We start from the raw sequence: 16,080 nt of genomic DNA, 5'->3' as shown, positions 1-16,080 counted from the left end.
GCAAAAAAAGAAAAAAAAAAAAGCCAACCTAAGCATGATGAAAAGTGCTTGCAGAGCAGCTATCTGGGCCCACCCCCTTTGGCTCGAAGGGGCAACCGCAGTGCTCCAGTGGCCCCGCTCGGCTGTGCGGTGCTAAAAGCTGTGATTGCTGACAAACTGGCACGCGGAGGGCCCTGGAGGGGAAGCTGGATGGGCGACACGGCAGGACAATGTCCAAGTCAGAGCGGGGATGTCACGGGTCTGACCCCAATGCTGGAATTCAGCAGTGCTGAAGAGATGCAAGAACAATCAGAGATGTAGGCGGCCTGCATTGRTTCCTGGGGAATGAAATCAGCAGAGGAGCCAGCTGAAATCCTGCCATYCCATCTGGCAAAGGCAATGCAAAACCATCTCTGACATTTATGAATATGCAGATCAGGCAAACACATCTCCCCTCATCTGGGAGATGAAAGGCCACATCCTGCCTTCAGGTGTTGCAGTGTGAAACCAGTGTGGTCCCATCAACCCTGCCGGATTTCCAGCATGGGAATGGGATCAGGATCCGGCCTTTCAGCTGAATAAACATTAGTAGTGTGAAGAAATGCATGTTCCACATGACACTGAAAAGGCTGCAACTTAGTGTTGTTTTCTGCTGCCCCTGAACTGTATTAAAAATAGCCCTTTTGCTGCAACCACAAACAGAGCTGAAATATTCTGGGTGTGCGTGTGTCTGTGTGTGAGAGCATCTTCATTCCCCGAAGGCAAGGCTAGATATCGTTGCAAGCTGGAACAGCATCTTGTCCTATATGTAACTGTCTGCTGCTGCTCGGAGTGACGTCACCATGTTCCCCCCTTTTAATGCTACTTTGGACATTCTTATCTGGGAGTCCCGGGTCTCACATTGACATTTTCACAAGTCTCCAATGTTCAAACTGAAAGTCTCTGGGCCATTTCCTTAGTTGGTGCAGTTGCCATGTACCCGGTGGTTTCCAGGATGACCCCTTCTATACTGGCAGTAGAGCACGTCCTGAATACACGGTTGTTAGGAGGTGTTAGTGATTCTGCCCTTCCCAGTTTTACACAATTAGCAGTTGCTAGATGCCCCAGAAACTCCATAGCSCACAGCTTCTCCTTTGGTTTTACTGCACTGGAGATATATTTACCCCCCCCATTTTTTTTTTTTTTAGTAATGTTTTTTCACTCTTTGCTCTGCTCCATCCCTTCTTCCTCTCTGAGGTCCCTTGAATAATTTTCACAGTCTGGCTCAGACTGCTGTTTTCTTTGTCCCTCCTGTTTGGGGGATCAATATAGAGGGAAGAGTGTGTGGCTTTGGGATACATGCTTGAACATTAGAGACTTAGCCCAGAACACTGCAAAAATCTCTGCATTAGATGTTTTTCCCTTGGCTGTGTTGGAAGGGGCTGTCTGATGAGTTACATGCTCTCATCAGAAGCGTTGGTCACCAGCTTCCTCTTCTCAATAATATCAGCAATGCATGATTATCCTTCCCATCTTTGTCTTAGGTGTGTTTTTTCTAAAATCCCAATTGCTTGCCTCCTGCTTGTGACTGAAACTTCTCTGGGTTCCCTCCAGGAGTATTATTTCTCTGGCTGTCCTGCTAGCTTCTCTTAAGCGTTGGGTATTTCTCTCATGTGCCATCCCAGGTCATTTATACAGCTGGGTTGCAAATCACGCCTAGGTCTTCCTTTGATGCTGGCATTGCTCCTCTCTGCTGACCCCACTGTGGGAAGCGAGCTGCTGAAATCCAGCCAGTTCCCTACTGCCTTCATCATGCAGCGCRCATCCCATAAAGTCCTGGGGCATAAACCCACTACAGAGCTTTGCTTGCACTGATTTCGTCTCATGCATAAGCGATGTGGTTTCTCCCTGCTTCATTCATTCAGGGATGATTTTCACATATTTATTCTTATTAACTATTCAAATTAAATCTGTGCCAGGCTCCGTGTTAAATGGGGCCTGACCTGCTTCTCCGCAACACCTTTTTCAAGGGCTGGAAACCGTGCCTACTGCAGCAGAGCAACACTGGCACGGGCCTGGAGCCAGTCCCTGCTGGGGAAGGCTTGGGGCAAGGCAACAGGGTGAGGCGTTCAGCTGCTAGACCTGATCGCCTTTAATTAGGATGAGCAATAACAGCGCGGGCCTGTCACATCTGCCGGGGAGCGAGGGAAATGATGCAGCACATCCGAGACCAGGATCAGCTATTAGGAGACACCGAGTACAACTAAGTGGCAGGAGGAGGGCCGGGGTGGTTTCATCCTGAGGTGGCACAAGGGGCCGTGTCGGGGGATTTGCCTCGTAGCGCTGGCTGGGCAACGCGATTGAGCAGCGCAGAAACGCTCCCTTGTGAGGAGCAAACYGACCACGACAGAGGGAAAGGCTTTGGGGTGCCAACGTGGGTGCTAAGCCACCCCGGYAATACCCCCTGCTCCGGTGGCAGCGGCCACTTGTCTCCTGTGCAGGCACAGAACGGACGTGCCGCGGGAGCTGTTTCTGCAAGCCGCTAACACCGTTTCTTTGGAAAATCCCCCAGCGGGCAGTTAAATGCTGCTCCTTGTGTCCTGCACTGTGGTGGCTTTCAGCTGCAGAGCTCCCGGGTGACCGGGAAGCGCTCGAGAGTGGCAGCCCTTCAGACCAGGGAAATGTCTTTAGGTGCTTCCAGAAAAATTGGAGATGAGGGAAACTGACTGCATTTAAAATTTTTACTTCGATCCTTTATCTTTTCTATCTTCTCTCCTTCCTTCTGTCCTGCCTCCTGCCTCTCTGTCCAACCATCCACCCATTGATGCTCACCAGGTGCTGCTGATATATTCAGTCCCAGGTTTTCCTATCACCTTCCCTGCTCCGAGCAGCTGACAAATCCATTCAAACGCCGCATCTGCACCTTCCTGCCTGCCCCATTTCTCCTCCCGGATAATATGAGTCTCTGGGGAGCCTTTGGGATTTACAGCAGCCTGGAAWTTTTTTTTTTGTGGGTTTTCAGGGATTTGACCCTTTTAACAAAAGGACTGAAATCAGAGCAGATCAAAATATGGGCTATTTCCAGCAATGGCTGGAGGGATGGTGGGAACGGATCAGGGTTTGAGATGCATCTAGTACCTCAGAGTGTGGATCTATTTAAAGCTGTCCCCTAAGTGAACTCTGTACACAGGATATTGGAAAAATACTTGGAGGTTGCTTTTTCATAAACTAAATCTCACATAGGAAGGTTCCAGGGCTTTGCAGGTATTAAAAACTTAAGATTTGGCTGTTTCTATTTCAGTAAAGAACCTGGGGGGAAAAAAAAACATAGAACATAGATGTATGCAAGTATTAGGATATTTGTAGTCCTGATGTCCAGACAAATGGAAACCTGCCCTCGATGAGGGCAGGCAGGTGACTGTCCCACGCCGTGTCCTCCAGCCAGCAGCCTGCAACCAGTCTGTGCTGCGAGGGATTGGAGCCGTCAGCACAACCAGCCCCTAGGCCCTGTTTTGGGACTAAGGTAATGGGGGATTTGCTTCACAGTTTCACAGCCTAGATGGGCCTCGTCCACGAACCAAGCTGCAGAACGTAAAGTCTGGCTCCTGGCAGGGACTCTCTGAATCATTCCTCTCCCTCCTCTGCTTTCCCTTTTTGGATGGCAATAAGGACTCCTGCCACCACATTGAAGCTTCATTAACCTTTACTAATTTTCCCAAGGTTCCAAGATCGAATTTGTCACCACTTCATCTCTTTGCAGTTTGTACTTCTTGAAAAGATGTCTGACTGTTTTACCTCTTCGGGGAAAAAAAGATCCTCTGTCTGGTACCTGCTGTTTGGAAACAAACCGGTTGCCAGATCGCAGATTACTAGAGCTCAGCTCTGCTCTCTGCTATGCTGCACGACTCTGATGGAGTCAGCTGCGCTCTYCTGACGTGCAGAGGGCAGCCCTCGTGAGTGGGATTCAGCTGCTAATGCTTGGTTGCTTGTCTGTTTACTACCGGTATCGAAGGAACAGGGATGCCTGCTGTCCATCAGGAGTTAAATGTTCTCACTTTGCAGTGGTCTCGACACCAYGGTCTTCAGCAGGAGAGTTTCACTGATCGCTGGACACTAGGATCAGGAGTTTTGCTTGTTCACCAGAGTTGCAAAGGTGTTCAGTCTTAGCTCTGTTGCTCCAGCAGTCACTTTGCTGAGACCAAGCCTTCATCTCTCCTCTTTCCTGGTGGTAGGGTAGGGTTTGGGAAGGAGACAATCTTTTCAGCCATCCCGTTCCTTTTCCAATCATGTCCCCTCACATGCCTGCTTCACTCAGCATTTTCTGGATGCTCTGCAGAGCATTGCTAAGTAGATACACTTTGCAAGGCAGAGTTTTACACACAAAAAAACAACGCCACTCTTCACCACAGATCTCAAAACACTGCCAGGGATGGTGGGATTCACTGTCAGCATACCTGAAAAGGCTAAACCCTCCACAAGTCCCTAAGGCTGCCCAATCTCACCGGAGGCTTCCTAGCAAAGGGTATGGACACACTGGAAATTCATTGCATCTGACYAAATCAGGCATAGGGATCCGATTCTGCATGGTCCCATGTCTCACTGAAACCAAGGGTTGAACTGCCAGCCAGACCGAGTCTTGCAGGCTGGCTCGGTGCGAAAGCCCCAGGGAAGGCTGGTGGTCAGGGGTGCTGGGTTGGAAGGTAGGTGGTCGTGTGAACCAAACRTCGCAGGTTGCTGTTGTTTATACAAATGTAACCTTTGTAGTGAAAGATCTTGCAGAGTGAACCAAGGTGTATTTACATGACCCATTACCTTGCCATAGCCAATGGACGCTATAATTCCAGAAGCCAATCGCTGAGGTCCACAGATAACAGAAAGCGAGAGGACACTGACGAACTGCAGCACTACGGGTACCCTGCACCTCAAATAGGTAAGCTCTGACCTACCACAACAGCCTCTGGAGCTGGCACTCTACCTGGTAACTGAGTGTCCCGGCTGTGCTGGGCTGACTGCATTGACTTGCTTTGCTGTTTCAATGACACAGCTAACCAACTCTTTTCCTCCCAGGTTAGCRTGGGCATACCCTGCCAGTAAGTCAGACACTGAGCAAATGGTCATCCCCCAGTTCGATCGCATCCCATTGCCCTGATAGGGTTTTGTGTTGTTGCCATTAGCCAGAGAAGGCAAAAAGAGATAGACACTATGCCCTAACCAGACCACGCTTCTCGCAGATTGCTTCTCATCACCCTGCCTACTTCTAAGTCACTGCTTTGTCTGAACTATCTAAACAGCCATGGTTCATTAAGCCAAAGCTGACTTGACTGCGATATAGCCTTTTTTTGCTGATGTTCATGTCATGCCTTTCCATTGACCGCAGAAGGAGATGTGCAGGGTGTGATGGGAAGAGAGCAGGACATTTTCCTCTGTCACTGGATCTTCAGTGCTGTGCAGGGATTCGYGTCTGACAGGCTCTGCAGCAGGACCCTCCTGCAACAGGAGGGGAATAAGATTTAGTAGTATTAGAGAGTGTGATCTGGGAAGACAGCAATGAACTGGACCTGGACATAYGCCCAGACCAATCTGGAGAGGTTTTGTGCTTTTTTTTTTACTGCTGCCTTTCATGGCAGGAGCTCAACACATCATGCTCCTAGGTAAAGCAAGCTGCAGGTTAAAACAGTTGTCCAGCAGCTTTACAAACAGTCTGTGCTCTAGAAAGGCTTCAGAAGGGCGATTAAAAGAGCCAGAGCTGCGGCACAGATTATAAGGGAGAGGGGTTCATATTCTGGTGTAAATCAGCTGTGCTCCATCAGAACCAGCAGGACTCTGCCAGTTTGCAGCAGCGACCAGCGTTACAAGACAGCACTGTAGCACAGGGCTCCGGGAGGGATCCATCAATGGATGGGGTTGCGGCTTTCACCAGGCAGCAGGGAATCATCTGAATTTCCTTCCTACCCTTCATTGACTCTGGCCAAGGAGAGAATGAACAGGCCAGAGCTGCGGGTGCAGGGAGGGGCAGAGCTCTTGTTCATGAGCCCTCGGGAGCCTTGTCTTGCGGAGATGGACACGGACCTTGGGTGGGAGCAGCGCTGCTGCCTGTGCCAGCACTGACCGCTGGCAAAGAGCTCCGGTGGAGGGCTGGTTGTTGCACTGTTGCAACCTGGTGAAGCTTGGCTCACTCTCTAAGAGTCTGTGTGTCCAAAGGAGTGGAAGAAAAGGCAGGTCTCATGACGTCCCCCAGTGTTGTTGCTCTGCCTGGTCTCAGGTGCTTTCCTAGTGCTCCAGCCTGCAGCCCAGCCATCAGSTTTATGGCTTGGTATTTCCTCCTGCCATGCAGCTGGATTCTGCATCTGTGCTCAGCGACATCTCTATTAAATCTGTGCTGTCATAGTCCCTGCTGTACAGTAGCTGCCTTGGGTCATGATGTCCCTGAGTGCAGTGGGGACTGTGAGACACCCCTGGGAAGAAGCGCATTGTCCTGCCACGAGCTTGCCACGCTTCTGTTGCTATCCCAGGAGCAGCAACTGCAGCCAGACCGTTAAGGAAAGCAGGACAGAGGAGATGTAAAGTTAAGACCAGGCAGAGGGTACAGCCCAGAGATGGATTTGGAGGGAGTCTCTAGCTGGGCAGACCGATACAAAACCCATGCCTTGCCGTGGAACAAATCAACACAGCTCRTAGGGTCTATGCCATTTCACATCCTCTCAGTACCTGGAAAAATATGAAAAATGCCAGCTACGGGGACCAGGGTGAGGGGATGGCCCTGCCCAGCTGAAGGCCAGTGTTTACTCTTGCCAGCCCTTTTTAGCCCTGGTGTCCAGGTCCTGTTGGCCTGTGGGCTTTGGCACAGTTGTGCTCTCAGCTGTGATGCTGCTGGCTGGCAGTGTGTCCCCCCTCCCCAGCAATAGCACAAGAGTGAGATCCAACCCAGCAGGTCCCTGGCACTGGTGCTCCCAGCTCAGCCCACACACTGCTTCCAGGAGGCCTTTGCCAAAGGCAGGATGYGAACGAAGAAGAGGCAGCACGTGGCGAAACGTTGGATTGACGAGAGGTGCCAGAAAAAGGGGCTTCTGGCAGAGGAATGACAGCAATGTGTCGYTCCATTAATGCTGAGAGAGGAAGTGTCACAGAGAAGCTGCAGGCACTGACAGGGACTCTGCAGCCGGCTGAGTTTTCTGTAAGGCCAGATCAGTTACTGTCAGGGCTGGCCAGGTGCTGGAAAGGATCCTGGATTGCACTGCTACTTCCCAGTGGAGTGGTGCCCAGCGTGTCTCCTCCCGAGGCACCTGCCATGCCCGCTGTAGCTGCAGAAGTGTCCCTGGGCTCCAGAAGAGGTGCTACAGCTGGCCCTGTGGGAGCAGGAGACTTGGCCGTGCAGCTCTGCAAAGGGCCACCTTCCCACGCAAAGCGAGGGGGCCTTCTCCCTGCTAACTCCTTCCAGGCGCTAGTTGGCACCTTGCTGATCTCCACGCTAGCCTGGAGCACCACAGGACACATCAAAGGGTGGTGCTTCAGAGATAGGTCTCAGGCAACAGTTATGATGGAGGACAGTGCAAGGCCCCTCATGTCCCCTCGGGGATGAAGCCCATATGGTGGTTTTGCATTTCTTCCAGGTCTGGTTGTATGGCAAGGGCCTGCGTGCTGAGCCATACTAGAGGGCTGTCAGGATGGATGAGCATGGCAGATTCTTGCCCTTATATTGATAAGCAAAGCTGAGATCCATTCCTGGGATAAATCATCAGAAGGCATTGCAACCAGTGATTCACATCAACTGTGTCTGGCCCACAGGCATGCAGAAATTCTGCTCATTAACACTTTTGGAAAGGGGTGATATTCTACTTTTTTTGGGTGGGGAACAAAGCAGCTTGTAGGCCTGATGCCAAGAGGTTCTGACAGCCCCTCAGGACTAGGTCTGGCATGGTTTGAAACTTAGTTGTATTTCTTCTGCAAGCGTTGAGACTTGACTGGACATAGTACCCCAGCTGACTGAGATAAACTGCTTAGTTTGAAACTATACCAAACCAAAAGAAATAACCAGTACTTGATAAATAAATTACACTCTGGATTTAAAAACTGGAGACAATGATAATTGAGGAGATTTATTGATACTGTGAAACGGCAAAGGCCAAAAAATAAAGAAGAGGAAAGAGACAGAAGAGGTGGAATTTGGGTCAAAGTGACCATTCATTCATCTAATGACACAGTAATTCTTGTCTGGAGAAGGATCTTGCAAAACCACAGTCAAGCCTGAGTGGGGAGGTGGTGGGATGGCAGGTTTTCCAAGCCATGAGTCACTGATGGGAGAAACCACTACATCTCTGCAGGCTTCCTCTGTCTCCTCTCTGGCCTATCAAAAATACTTCTGGGTACAGACTGGCAGCCTTTAACTAGGCACCGAAGAGGAAAAAGCAGGATGACATGTGAGACGATGAAACCAGGACAGTGCTGCTACAGTGGGACTGGAGACCAGCTGAAAAACCAGCCCTCTGCCACTGAGGGATGTGGTGCTGCTGGGTGGAGCAGTGGGGAGGTTGCTGCAAGGTTGATGGAGGAGTTTGGGCATGGTTCTCTAAGCAGTGCAAAGTCATCATCTATGTGGGGTCTAGGCAGGGTAGGCAGCTGGGAAGGTTGGGCTCTGTGGGCTAAAGAGGGATCTTCTGGAGTCTGGGCCATCCTAGATGGCACCTGCTGAAATGGTGGTACCAAAAAGGTAGCTTGCCAGTAGTGAACTCCTAGTGTCACAGRACTGCCTATCTAACAGAGCCAGCTGAGTACCAGCATTTATTGGAAAGGGAGTCTAATTACCATGGAAATCCAGATCTCTATATACCAGAAAATCCAGTACTTGGGAAACAGGATATGGGAGAGATGCTTCCTTGAAGCCTCAAGGCCTCAAAACATGCGCTGTCTCCTACAGATCCCAGAGAAAGACCAGTGTTCAATAACGTTAGCCTAACTGGAGCCAGTCGGGTAGATTAATCTGATGCGGAATGAAGCAGTATTGAACAACTTTGGCTTAATGAACACAATCAGTTATGTCCCATGTCCATCCCCCTAAAGAGGCAGCGAGGGAGGCAGGCAGCGTGCAGACTGCAAGGGGAATGCATTTCGCTTGACTCCTGATCTTGTTAGCGTGAAGCCATACTGAGAAAAGAGGAGCTCACGATAACGTTTGCAACAGCATAGGTGAGGTGGGGAAAGACTCATCCTTACCTCCATCTCTTACTGGATTCAACCTCATTCTGTCAGTTGGAACAGCAGCCAGGTAAAAGGTAGATGAAAGAATTAAAGCCTGATCTGCCTTACACCAAGGACAGGTCTTCCTCTAAGCTTTCCCGCTTTAACAGGCCTGTACATATTGTCTGCTTTGATATGTAGTTCCACCTGCCTCCTACTAGCAGGATTATTTTTAACTATCAACTCTCTGAATGGCTGGAACCATCCAAAGCAGATTTTCTGAAAACCACAACGCATATTGGATAATGTAGGTATCAGCACCCAAAATCCCAATGAGCAGATAAATGAACTGGAGCTTTTAAATTGTTGCTTTGCCATGAACACTTGAAATCTGGAATAAACTTTTATTGCAAGCTGACAAATCTCATTGAGATGCTAGTAAATAAATATACCACCTTGAGAAGGAAGTCAGATGTGCACAGTTTTAGGTCACCTTAGGTGGTATCACAGCTGATACCTTCAGTATTACTGTGCATTTTGGTGGTCCCTGGCGCTTACAGTCCCCATGATGACTCCTGTATTGACACTGATTTTCATGCAGTCGGTCTCTAGTGCTTGCTGCCCTACAAGCAGGCTGAGATCTCAAGCAGCAGCAGCCCAGAACTAGGGTCTCTCTCACACTCCATGTTGCAGCTGGTCAGTCCAATGCGGGATCCACTGTCCAGCTTTGTCTGGGGAATTTGGTCATGGGGCAGGACACAAGTCAACATGTTGGGTGCAGCTCAGGCTGTGCCACATTGTAGGGCCCTTTAAGTCATGCTCACCAACTCCACCCAGTGCTGCAGTCCTTCTTGTTTGGCCATCCACCATGGTCTACCAGACGCATCTTGTTATGATGCAACATGGTGCTGTCTGATGCTTTGAAGAACTTGCTACTAGAGGGACATGCCCCYATATTATGCAACCTCAAAGATGTGTTTTTGGTGTTTATTGTTGCCATATGCCTGTGTACTATACATACCAAATGTTATGTTCTAGGTTTATCATGTGTAATTATTAGTAATACATTGAAAAACTAAAAACCCAAACAATACAGAGCTTAATTAAATGAAACAGAGCAGGCTTTTGTTTTCATACAGGGAGAGAAAGACATTTTCTCAGGGGTAGACTACTGTCTATGTAAACTCATGGAAAACTCTGCCCTTTCCCTGCCCATACCACATTTTTGGTGACTTTTTCTGAGGCTATGGCCTGGGTGAAGCACCACTGTTAGACTGTGTGCTTGCAGGGATATTAATAATAGAGGAAATATGTCTCTTTCTCTCCTTTCCAACCCCACCTCATGGTTGATGGGATGCTTTTATTGTCCTTTCCAATACTGCCCCATCAGGTAACTAGTTGAGAGGGAACGTACCATATCTGGGGACAGTCAACCTTGTTCCGTATGTATTATGTGTTATCAAGCAGCTGTTCTCCACAAGGATAAGATGATAAGAGAAGCCTTGGTGGGATTACTCCAGCCAATGTCCTTCTCATGCACTGTCACCTTGTATTTTGTGTCCTCTTCTGCTGCCAATCTGCACTGGGGAGATAGGAGTTGAATCTCTATCAATTCTCCATTTATGGGCATGTTTACTATCCTTATCTAATCACTGTTACCATCCCAGAGTGGGGTATATATATCCCAGCTCACGTGGTGCTGCAGTGGCTAACCCATCATCAATGGTGGAACCTGTCCTGCCCAGTGTCCTGATGCTTCTACAGAGTCTTTCCCCTTTTTTGTGTTGCAACTCTAAGAAACATTTCCTAAAAAAACCCTTTGGACCAATTTCAACCTTTACATTTTTTCACAAATCCCTTTGCATTCTTGCTGTCACACCAGATATAAGACACATTGCATAGCTTCAYGGATTGCCAGGGCTGGTGGAATACAGTTTGGAAATCACTGCCCCAGAGTTCAGGGACCAATGATGCCGTGTCCTCACCTTCTGCTCCAACCCCAACAGGTGATCCCGCAGCAGAGGAGTGGTCCCCATGGAGCGTGTGTTCGACTACCTGCGGGGAGGGCTGGCAGACCAGGACAAGGTTCTGCGTATCGTCTTCCTACAGCACTCAGTGCAGCGGCCCTCTCCGGGAGCAGAGACAGTGCAACAACTCTGCCGTGTGCCCAGGTGGGCTGAGTGCTCCGTCCATGAATGAGCAGAAGGGGAAGGGAGGCAGAGTGCATGGAGTATTGACTGCCCATGATATCTTCTCACACCTACAGTAAAGGCTGGAATGCAACAGATCAGGTTTTCAGCCCTGGTAATGAGTTCAGTGCACTCTGTAGCCTAACGCCTTCCTAATTCCTTGACCTAAATCACAAGCACCCATAGGCAGGAAGGGGGAAGATGAGATGAGGGTTTGTTGTTTGTTCACCAGGTTGTGAACCTGGTTCACAAAGAGTTAGCTTGACAACTAACATTCTCTTTGTGCTCTAAAGGCCTGCAAGTGCATAGCAGGTGATTGGAGACAGACTCCCCCCCCCTTCTCTTTTTACCATAAAGCCTCATAAGCCCTTGACAGATCAAATCCCAGTGGGTGGCCTGTGGTTCTGCATGCTTTTGATAATTCCATGTTTTTTAAATGAAATGGACACATGTGAATCTGAAAGGATTATGCCCTTGTGGGGAGTTTCCAAGCACGGGACAGATTGGGAAAGAGAAACAGCAGATGACACCTTGGACCTTCAGTTGCTCAAAGCCCAACACTCTGCATACCATTGCAAAGTCCACATGAAAAACTTATTCTGCTGGTTTGTTTAAGAAGTGAGCCAACCCTCCTCACTGCTTTCATATTCCTTCTTCCACAGTTCTGATGAACAAACATGGACTGGGGGACCTGGGCATTATTTTGAAGAGTTGTGATATTAAACTAGGCGTGTTATTCACAACTCCAGACCGTCGACATCGTTGTTCAAAACCAATGGTGAAAACACTAAGCTGGTTCTCCTCTTCTTCTCTGCATTTTTCCCTCTAATTACCTCTTGTCATGTCAGGTGCCTGGTGATAGTTATAAAATGATAGATTTGAACTCCATTTCTTCAGGTCAGTGGATCAGCCACTGTTAGAAACTGATGACTTCTTTGTCCATCTGGGATGTGTACCAGGTACTTCCAACTCAGGATTCTTAGAAAGGTAGAGCCTTCCTAAGGGCTAGGAAGTTCCCATCTCTTTTTTTTATTGTTATTATTTTCTGAAGCATGACTGATTTTGTGTTCACTTCTCCAGCTAAAGCTGGAAGTGATGAGGTCCCTTAAGAGACATCAGTACATTCTGGTAACATTTGGCCTCTAGAGATTATGGTCACTAACCTTTCATAAATAACTTGGCCAGATTGGATTAGATTAGATTGGATAAAATTAGATTAATATAGATTAGAAGTCTTTGGATGTCTAATTCTTGGAAYTACCAGTGATGACCAGAACAGTGTGGTGCATGTTGCATGCCCACTTTTTTCTTTTGAGTCTCCCCAGGTTTGCCCCTATGATGTCACTGCTGTATGACAGTAATTAGGAGACACATTACACCTTTTCTGAGAGCTTGAAAAGCTGTAGCCTTTGAAGATTCAATGGTAAAAAATGATGAGATAGGGGAATAAAGACAAGAAGTGACAAAATGATGGTGACGCTATTCTCCAAAGGGCTTTTTTGCTCCTCTCTAGCTAATTACACCTTTTGTTCAAAAAATGCCCTCTCCCTGGGCTCAAAAATCAGAAGAAATAGGGTCAATTTAAAGTACATTAAGATTTATTTCACGTAGGCTGGAAAGTGAGAGACACTTGGTGCCAATACCAAATCATAAAAAATTACACGATGTTCCTGTTGCACATTTCAGGCTGGTTTGTTCTTGGCCTTCCTACACTAGTTTCTCACATACTACTTATTCTGGGTGGGAAGATGCTGCGCTCTGTGGGCTCACTCACTGGGTCTCCAGACCTGCTCTGGAAAGGAGACTTATTTCTTCTTCTTTGATTTCAGTGCATGGCACCTGGGATGAGTGGTCTCCATGGAGCCTGTGCTCTTCCACATGCGGGAGAGGATACAGGGATCGGACCCGCACATGCAAGCCTCCTCAGTTTGGTGGGAACCCCTGCGAGGGCCCAGAAAAACAAACAAAGTTCTGCAACATTGCACTTTGCCCAGGTAAGGCAGTTCGAGATACGGAGTGTTCCCTCCAGCAGGTCTCCCGAACCCCGAGAAGGCCATTGTGTTTGTCACTGAGCAGGTGTCCAGATGTCCATCTGTGCTGAATGAGCACACAGATTGCACTGTCCCAAAAAGGATCCTCCACTGCAGGAAGGAACACTCTGAAGGAGCAATCTAGAGGAATCTTCTGGGTGTATTCATTTCGGCATTGTGTGAGGTTCAGATTTCCCCTCTACAGTAATTTCCTGAGGACATGCTACATGGGATAGACCTGGGCTGGCTCAGCTGTCACTACTTTTTTCAAGACCATCTTACACTTCTTATTTATGATGCTCAGTGGATGGTTTGAAGCTGTTTTGCCCAACTGGGCTTGTTTTTCTGGAATTAATAATTTTGATTGCTAGTATTATATATGCCTGGATTTCACTATATATGCAAGCTCTCTGTGTACTTGATCCTGCCTTGGGCAGTGACATAGACGGAGGGGTTTCTGAGAGCCTTCCCTGACATATTTTTGATACTTTGAGGAACTTCTTTCCTACCCCTAGATTTCACTTCCAAACACCCCTCCCCAAGTTTTACTTTGAAACATCAGAAAGGAACCTCAGAGGAAATGGTTTTTACCAATTGGAAATCCATTTGCACTTCTGTAGCTTCCTCCTCCAAAACAGATGGGCCTTGAGTTTATCACAGAGCCCCCTTATTTTCACTCAGAGATCAAAGTGTCCTGGTGAACATGATCTGAGCATGAGGGATATCCCCAACACTCCTCCCTTCTCCCAGGATAATGTTAACTGACATTTTTCAAGTTTCATGAGAACCATTATGAAAAATTATTATGACTCCAGAGGAGGAGAGGGACTATGGGAGTAATGAAGAACTTTGTGAAAATATTTGTGAAAAGACTCCTGGCATTATTCTGCCTAGTTTTCACCCCAAATAACTATCCTGGGATTTCTGTCCACAGTCCAAAAGACTYTGCTCAGAATAAGAACATCCCAGATACCAAATTGGCTCTGTCATAAAAMGACAAATTGAAAAAGTCAGAGCTAKCATTGCTTGGGCAATAAAGCATATCCRGAGTTAACACTGATCCATAATTAATTTAAATACAGATAAATATGTGGATRCACTGTAGCAAATGAAACAGTGGTGGAAAAGACAGGCAGCCCAACTGAAAGACTTCAGCTCTAATTAATGCCACAAAAGCAATGAGTGGCTTCGCCGTGCCAAATGAGTGCGGCACTGGGGGACTCATTGAAGCACAACAACGGGTGCTGCTCAGTGCTTGATGCACAGTCATATCGCCTATTACTGCCCTGCTCTGAGGATTTATTAACACAACTGATAAAAATGCTCTGCTACAGGGACAATAGAGCTCTTGTTCCTCCGGAGCAGTAGATATCACAGACCGAGCCCCAAGTCCTTCAGAGAGAGGGAGAAAGGGAAGACAATGCCAGTGTCTGAGCAGACCGCACAAGCCAGCCTGCAATGAACTTTTTGATAGACCCACRCTCCAGCGTGACAACGGCACTGAGCAGTTTTGACTGCTGCTGCTGTGATGGAGAGCTCTTGGCATCTCGCCCATGAGACTGCGTTAGTCAGCGCCTATGGCTGGAGATGCAACTTGGTCATCTCTGTTTCTCCATTTTCTAAACGTCTTTGAAATTATAGCCCATGAATATGCAAGCTTTGATCTTGAAAGAAATCACCCGTTCCCTCTTCCCTAGTGAATGGGCAATTTATGGATTTGGCTCCCGTTTATTTTCCCAGCTCCAAAAGCTCGTAATTGTGATAGGCTTCCAACTCACCACTGCCACTGCAGCAGGTAGGGCTTTGGTGAATGTGGCCATTATGGTAAATGYGACATTTACTTTGGTAAATGCCACTCCACCTTTCTAATGTATGCAAACACACTTGAGGAGCAGGCACTTTCAGATCATGGGAACTAGTGGTGCCTCCTTCAGTCAAAAAAAGCCACACTAATTTATACCTGATAAGATCTACTCTGTGGGCTTTTGGATCAGCTCCAGAGAAGAATTACCTCTGCTCAGTCACCACCTCTTGCAGTTTGTCTCCTTGGGACTGATATGCATTGATGTGACATCTTGAATTTACACATGATGAACGCATCAAGCTTGGATTGTTAAAAACAGGCACCTTTTGGAAGTACCTTTATGCTTGCCTTATTTTTCAGACCTTCTGAGCTCATGTGCACCCTCTGAGTTAACAGTTGTTCATTTGGGTATTTTGGCATTTCTTACATGCTTAAAAACAAAAAAGCCACTCAACTGCATTGGGGATTACTTGGGACTGTTTGAGGCCTTGCAAATTACACAAGGGATCAGGCTGCATATATTTTTCCTGAACTGGTAAACAAAGTCAAAGGAAATAATCTGGAATTTACAAAAATATAATTTAAGCTAGGATTCAGACCTTTTAGGGATTCAGTTGTTTTTGTTTGTTTGTCTGTTTTTGAGCAAGAACTAATAGTTAGTGAAAGCTAGACAGAGCATGATGACCACTGCTAATGAGAAAAAGTGTTCCAGGAGCAGTGGACTGGCTGAGCTGTCTGTTGATCAGGGTCCAATTAGGGTGTAACAGCCACCCTTGGGAATGCTTTACACTATATCATGCTAATAAGATGTATTCATGTTTCTTCCTGTCCTTATAACAATTTCTCTTTTCCCTTCCTCCCCTATTTAATTATCTGAGCTGTTTCTGCGTCGAGACATATCAAGCCTGTCAGTGTTAATTCAGCC

General features: G+C 47.6%; 1 protein-coding gene across 1 annotated transcript in view; it reads left to right on the top strand.

The window, feature by feature from the left end:
• The window catches only part of ADGRB1 (adhesion G protein-coupled receptor B1), a 206,051-nt gene that overhangs the window by 48,180 nt on the left and 141,791 nt on the right, over positions 1-16,080 (top strand). Inside the window, exons 3-5 of the mRNA XM_026069494.1 lie at positions 4,781-4,888; positions 11,139-11,303; positions 13,151-13,339. Coding sequence (XP_025925279.1) covers positions 4,781-4,888; positions 11,139-11,303; positions 13,151-13,339 — 462 coding nt within the window. The remainder of the gene's footprint in view (positions 1-4,780; positions 4,889-11,138; positions 11,304-13,150; positions 13,340-16,080) is intronic.

This window comes from Apteryx rowi, unplaced genomic scaffold (genome assembly GCF_003343035.1).
Source record: "Apteryx rowi isolate R43461 unplaced genomic scaffold, aptRow1 scaffold_106, whole genome shotgun sequence".
Classification (NCBI taxonomy): domain Eukaryota; kingdom Metazoa; phylum Chordata; class Aves; order Apterygiformes; family Apterygidae; genus Apteryx; species Apteryx rowi.
The sequence above is the reverse complement of the archived record's forward strand: the minus strand, read 5'-3'. Positions and strand labels throughout refer to the sequence as shown.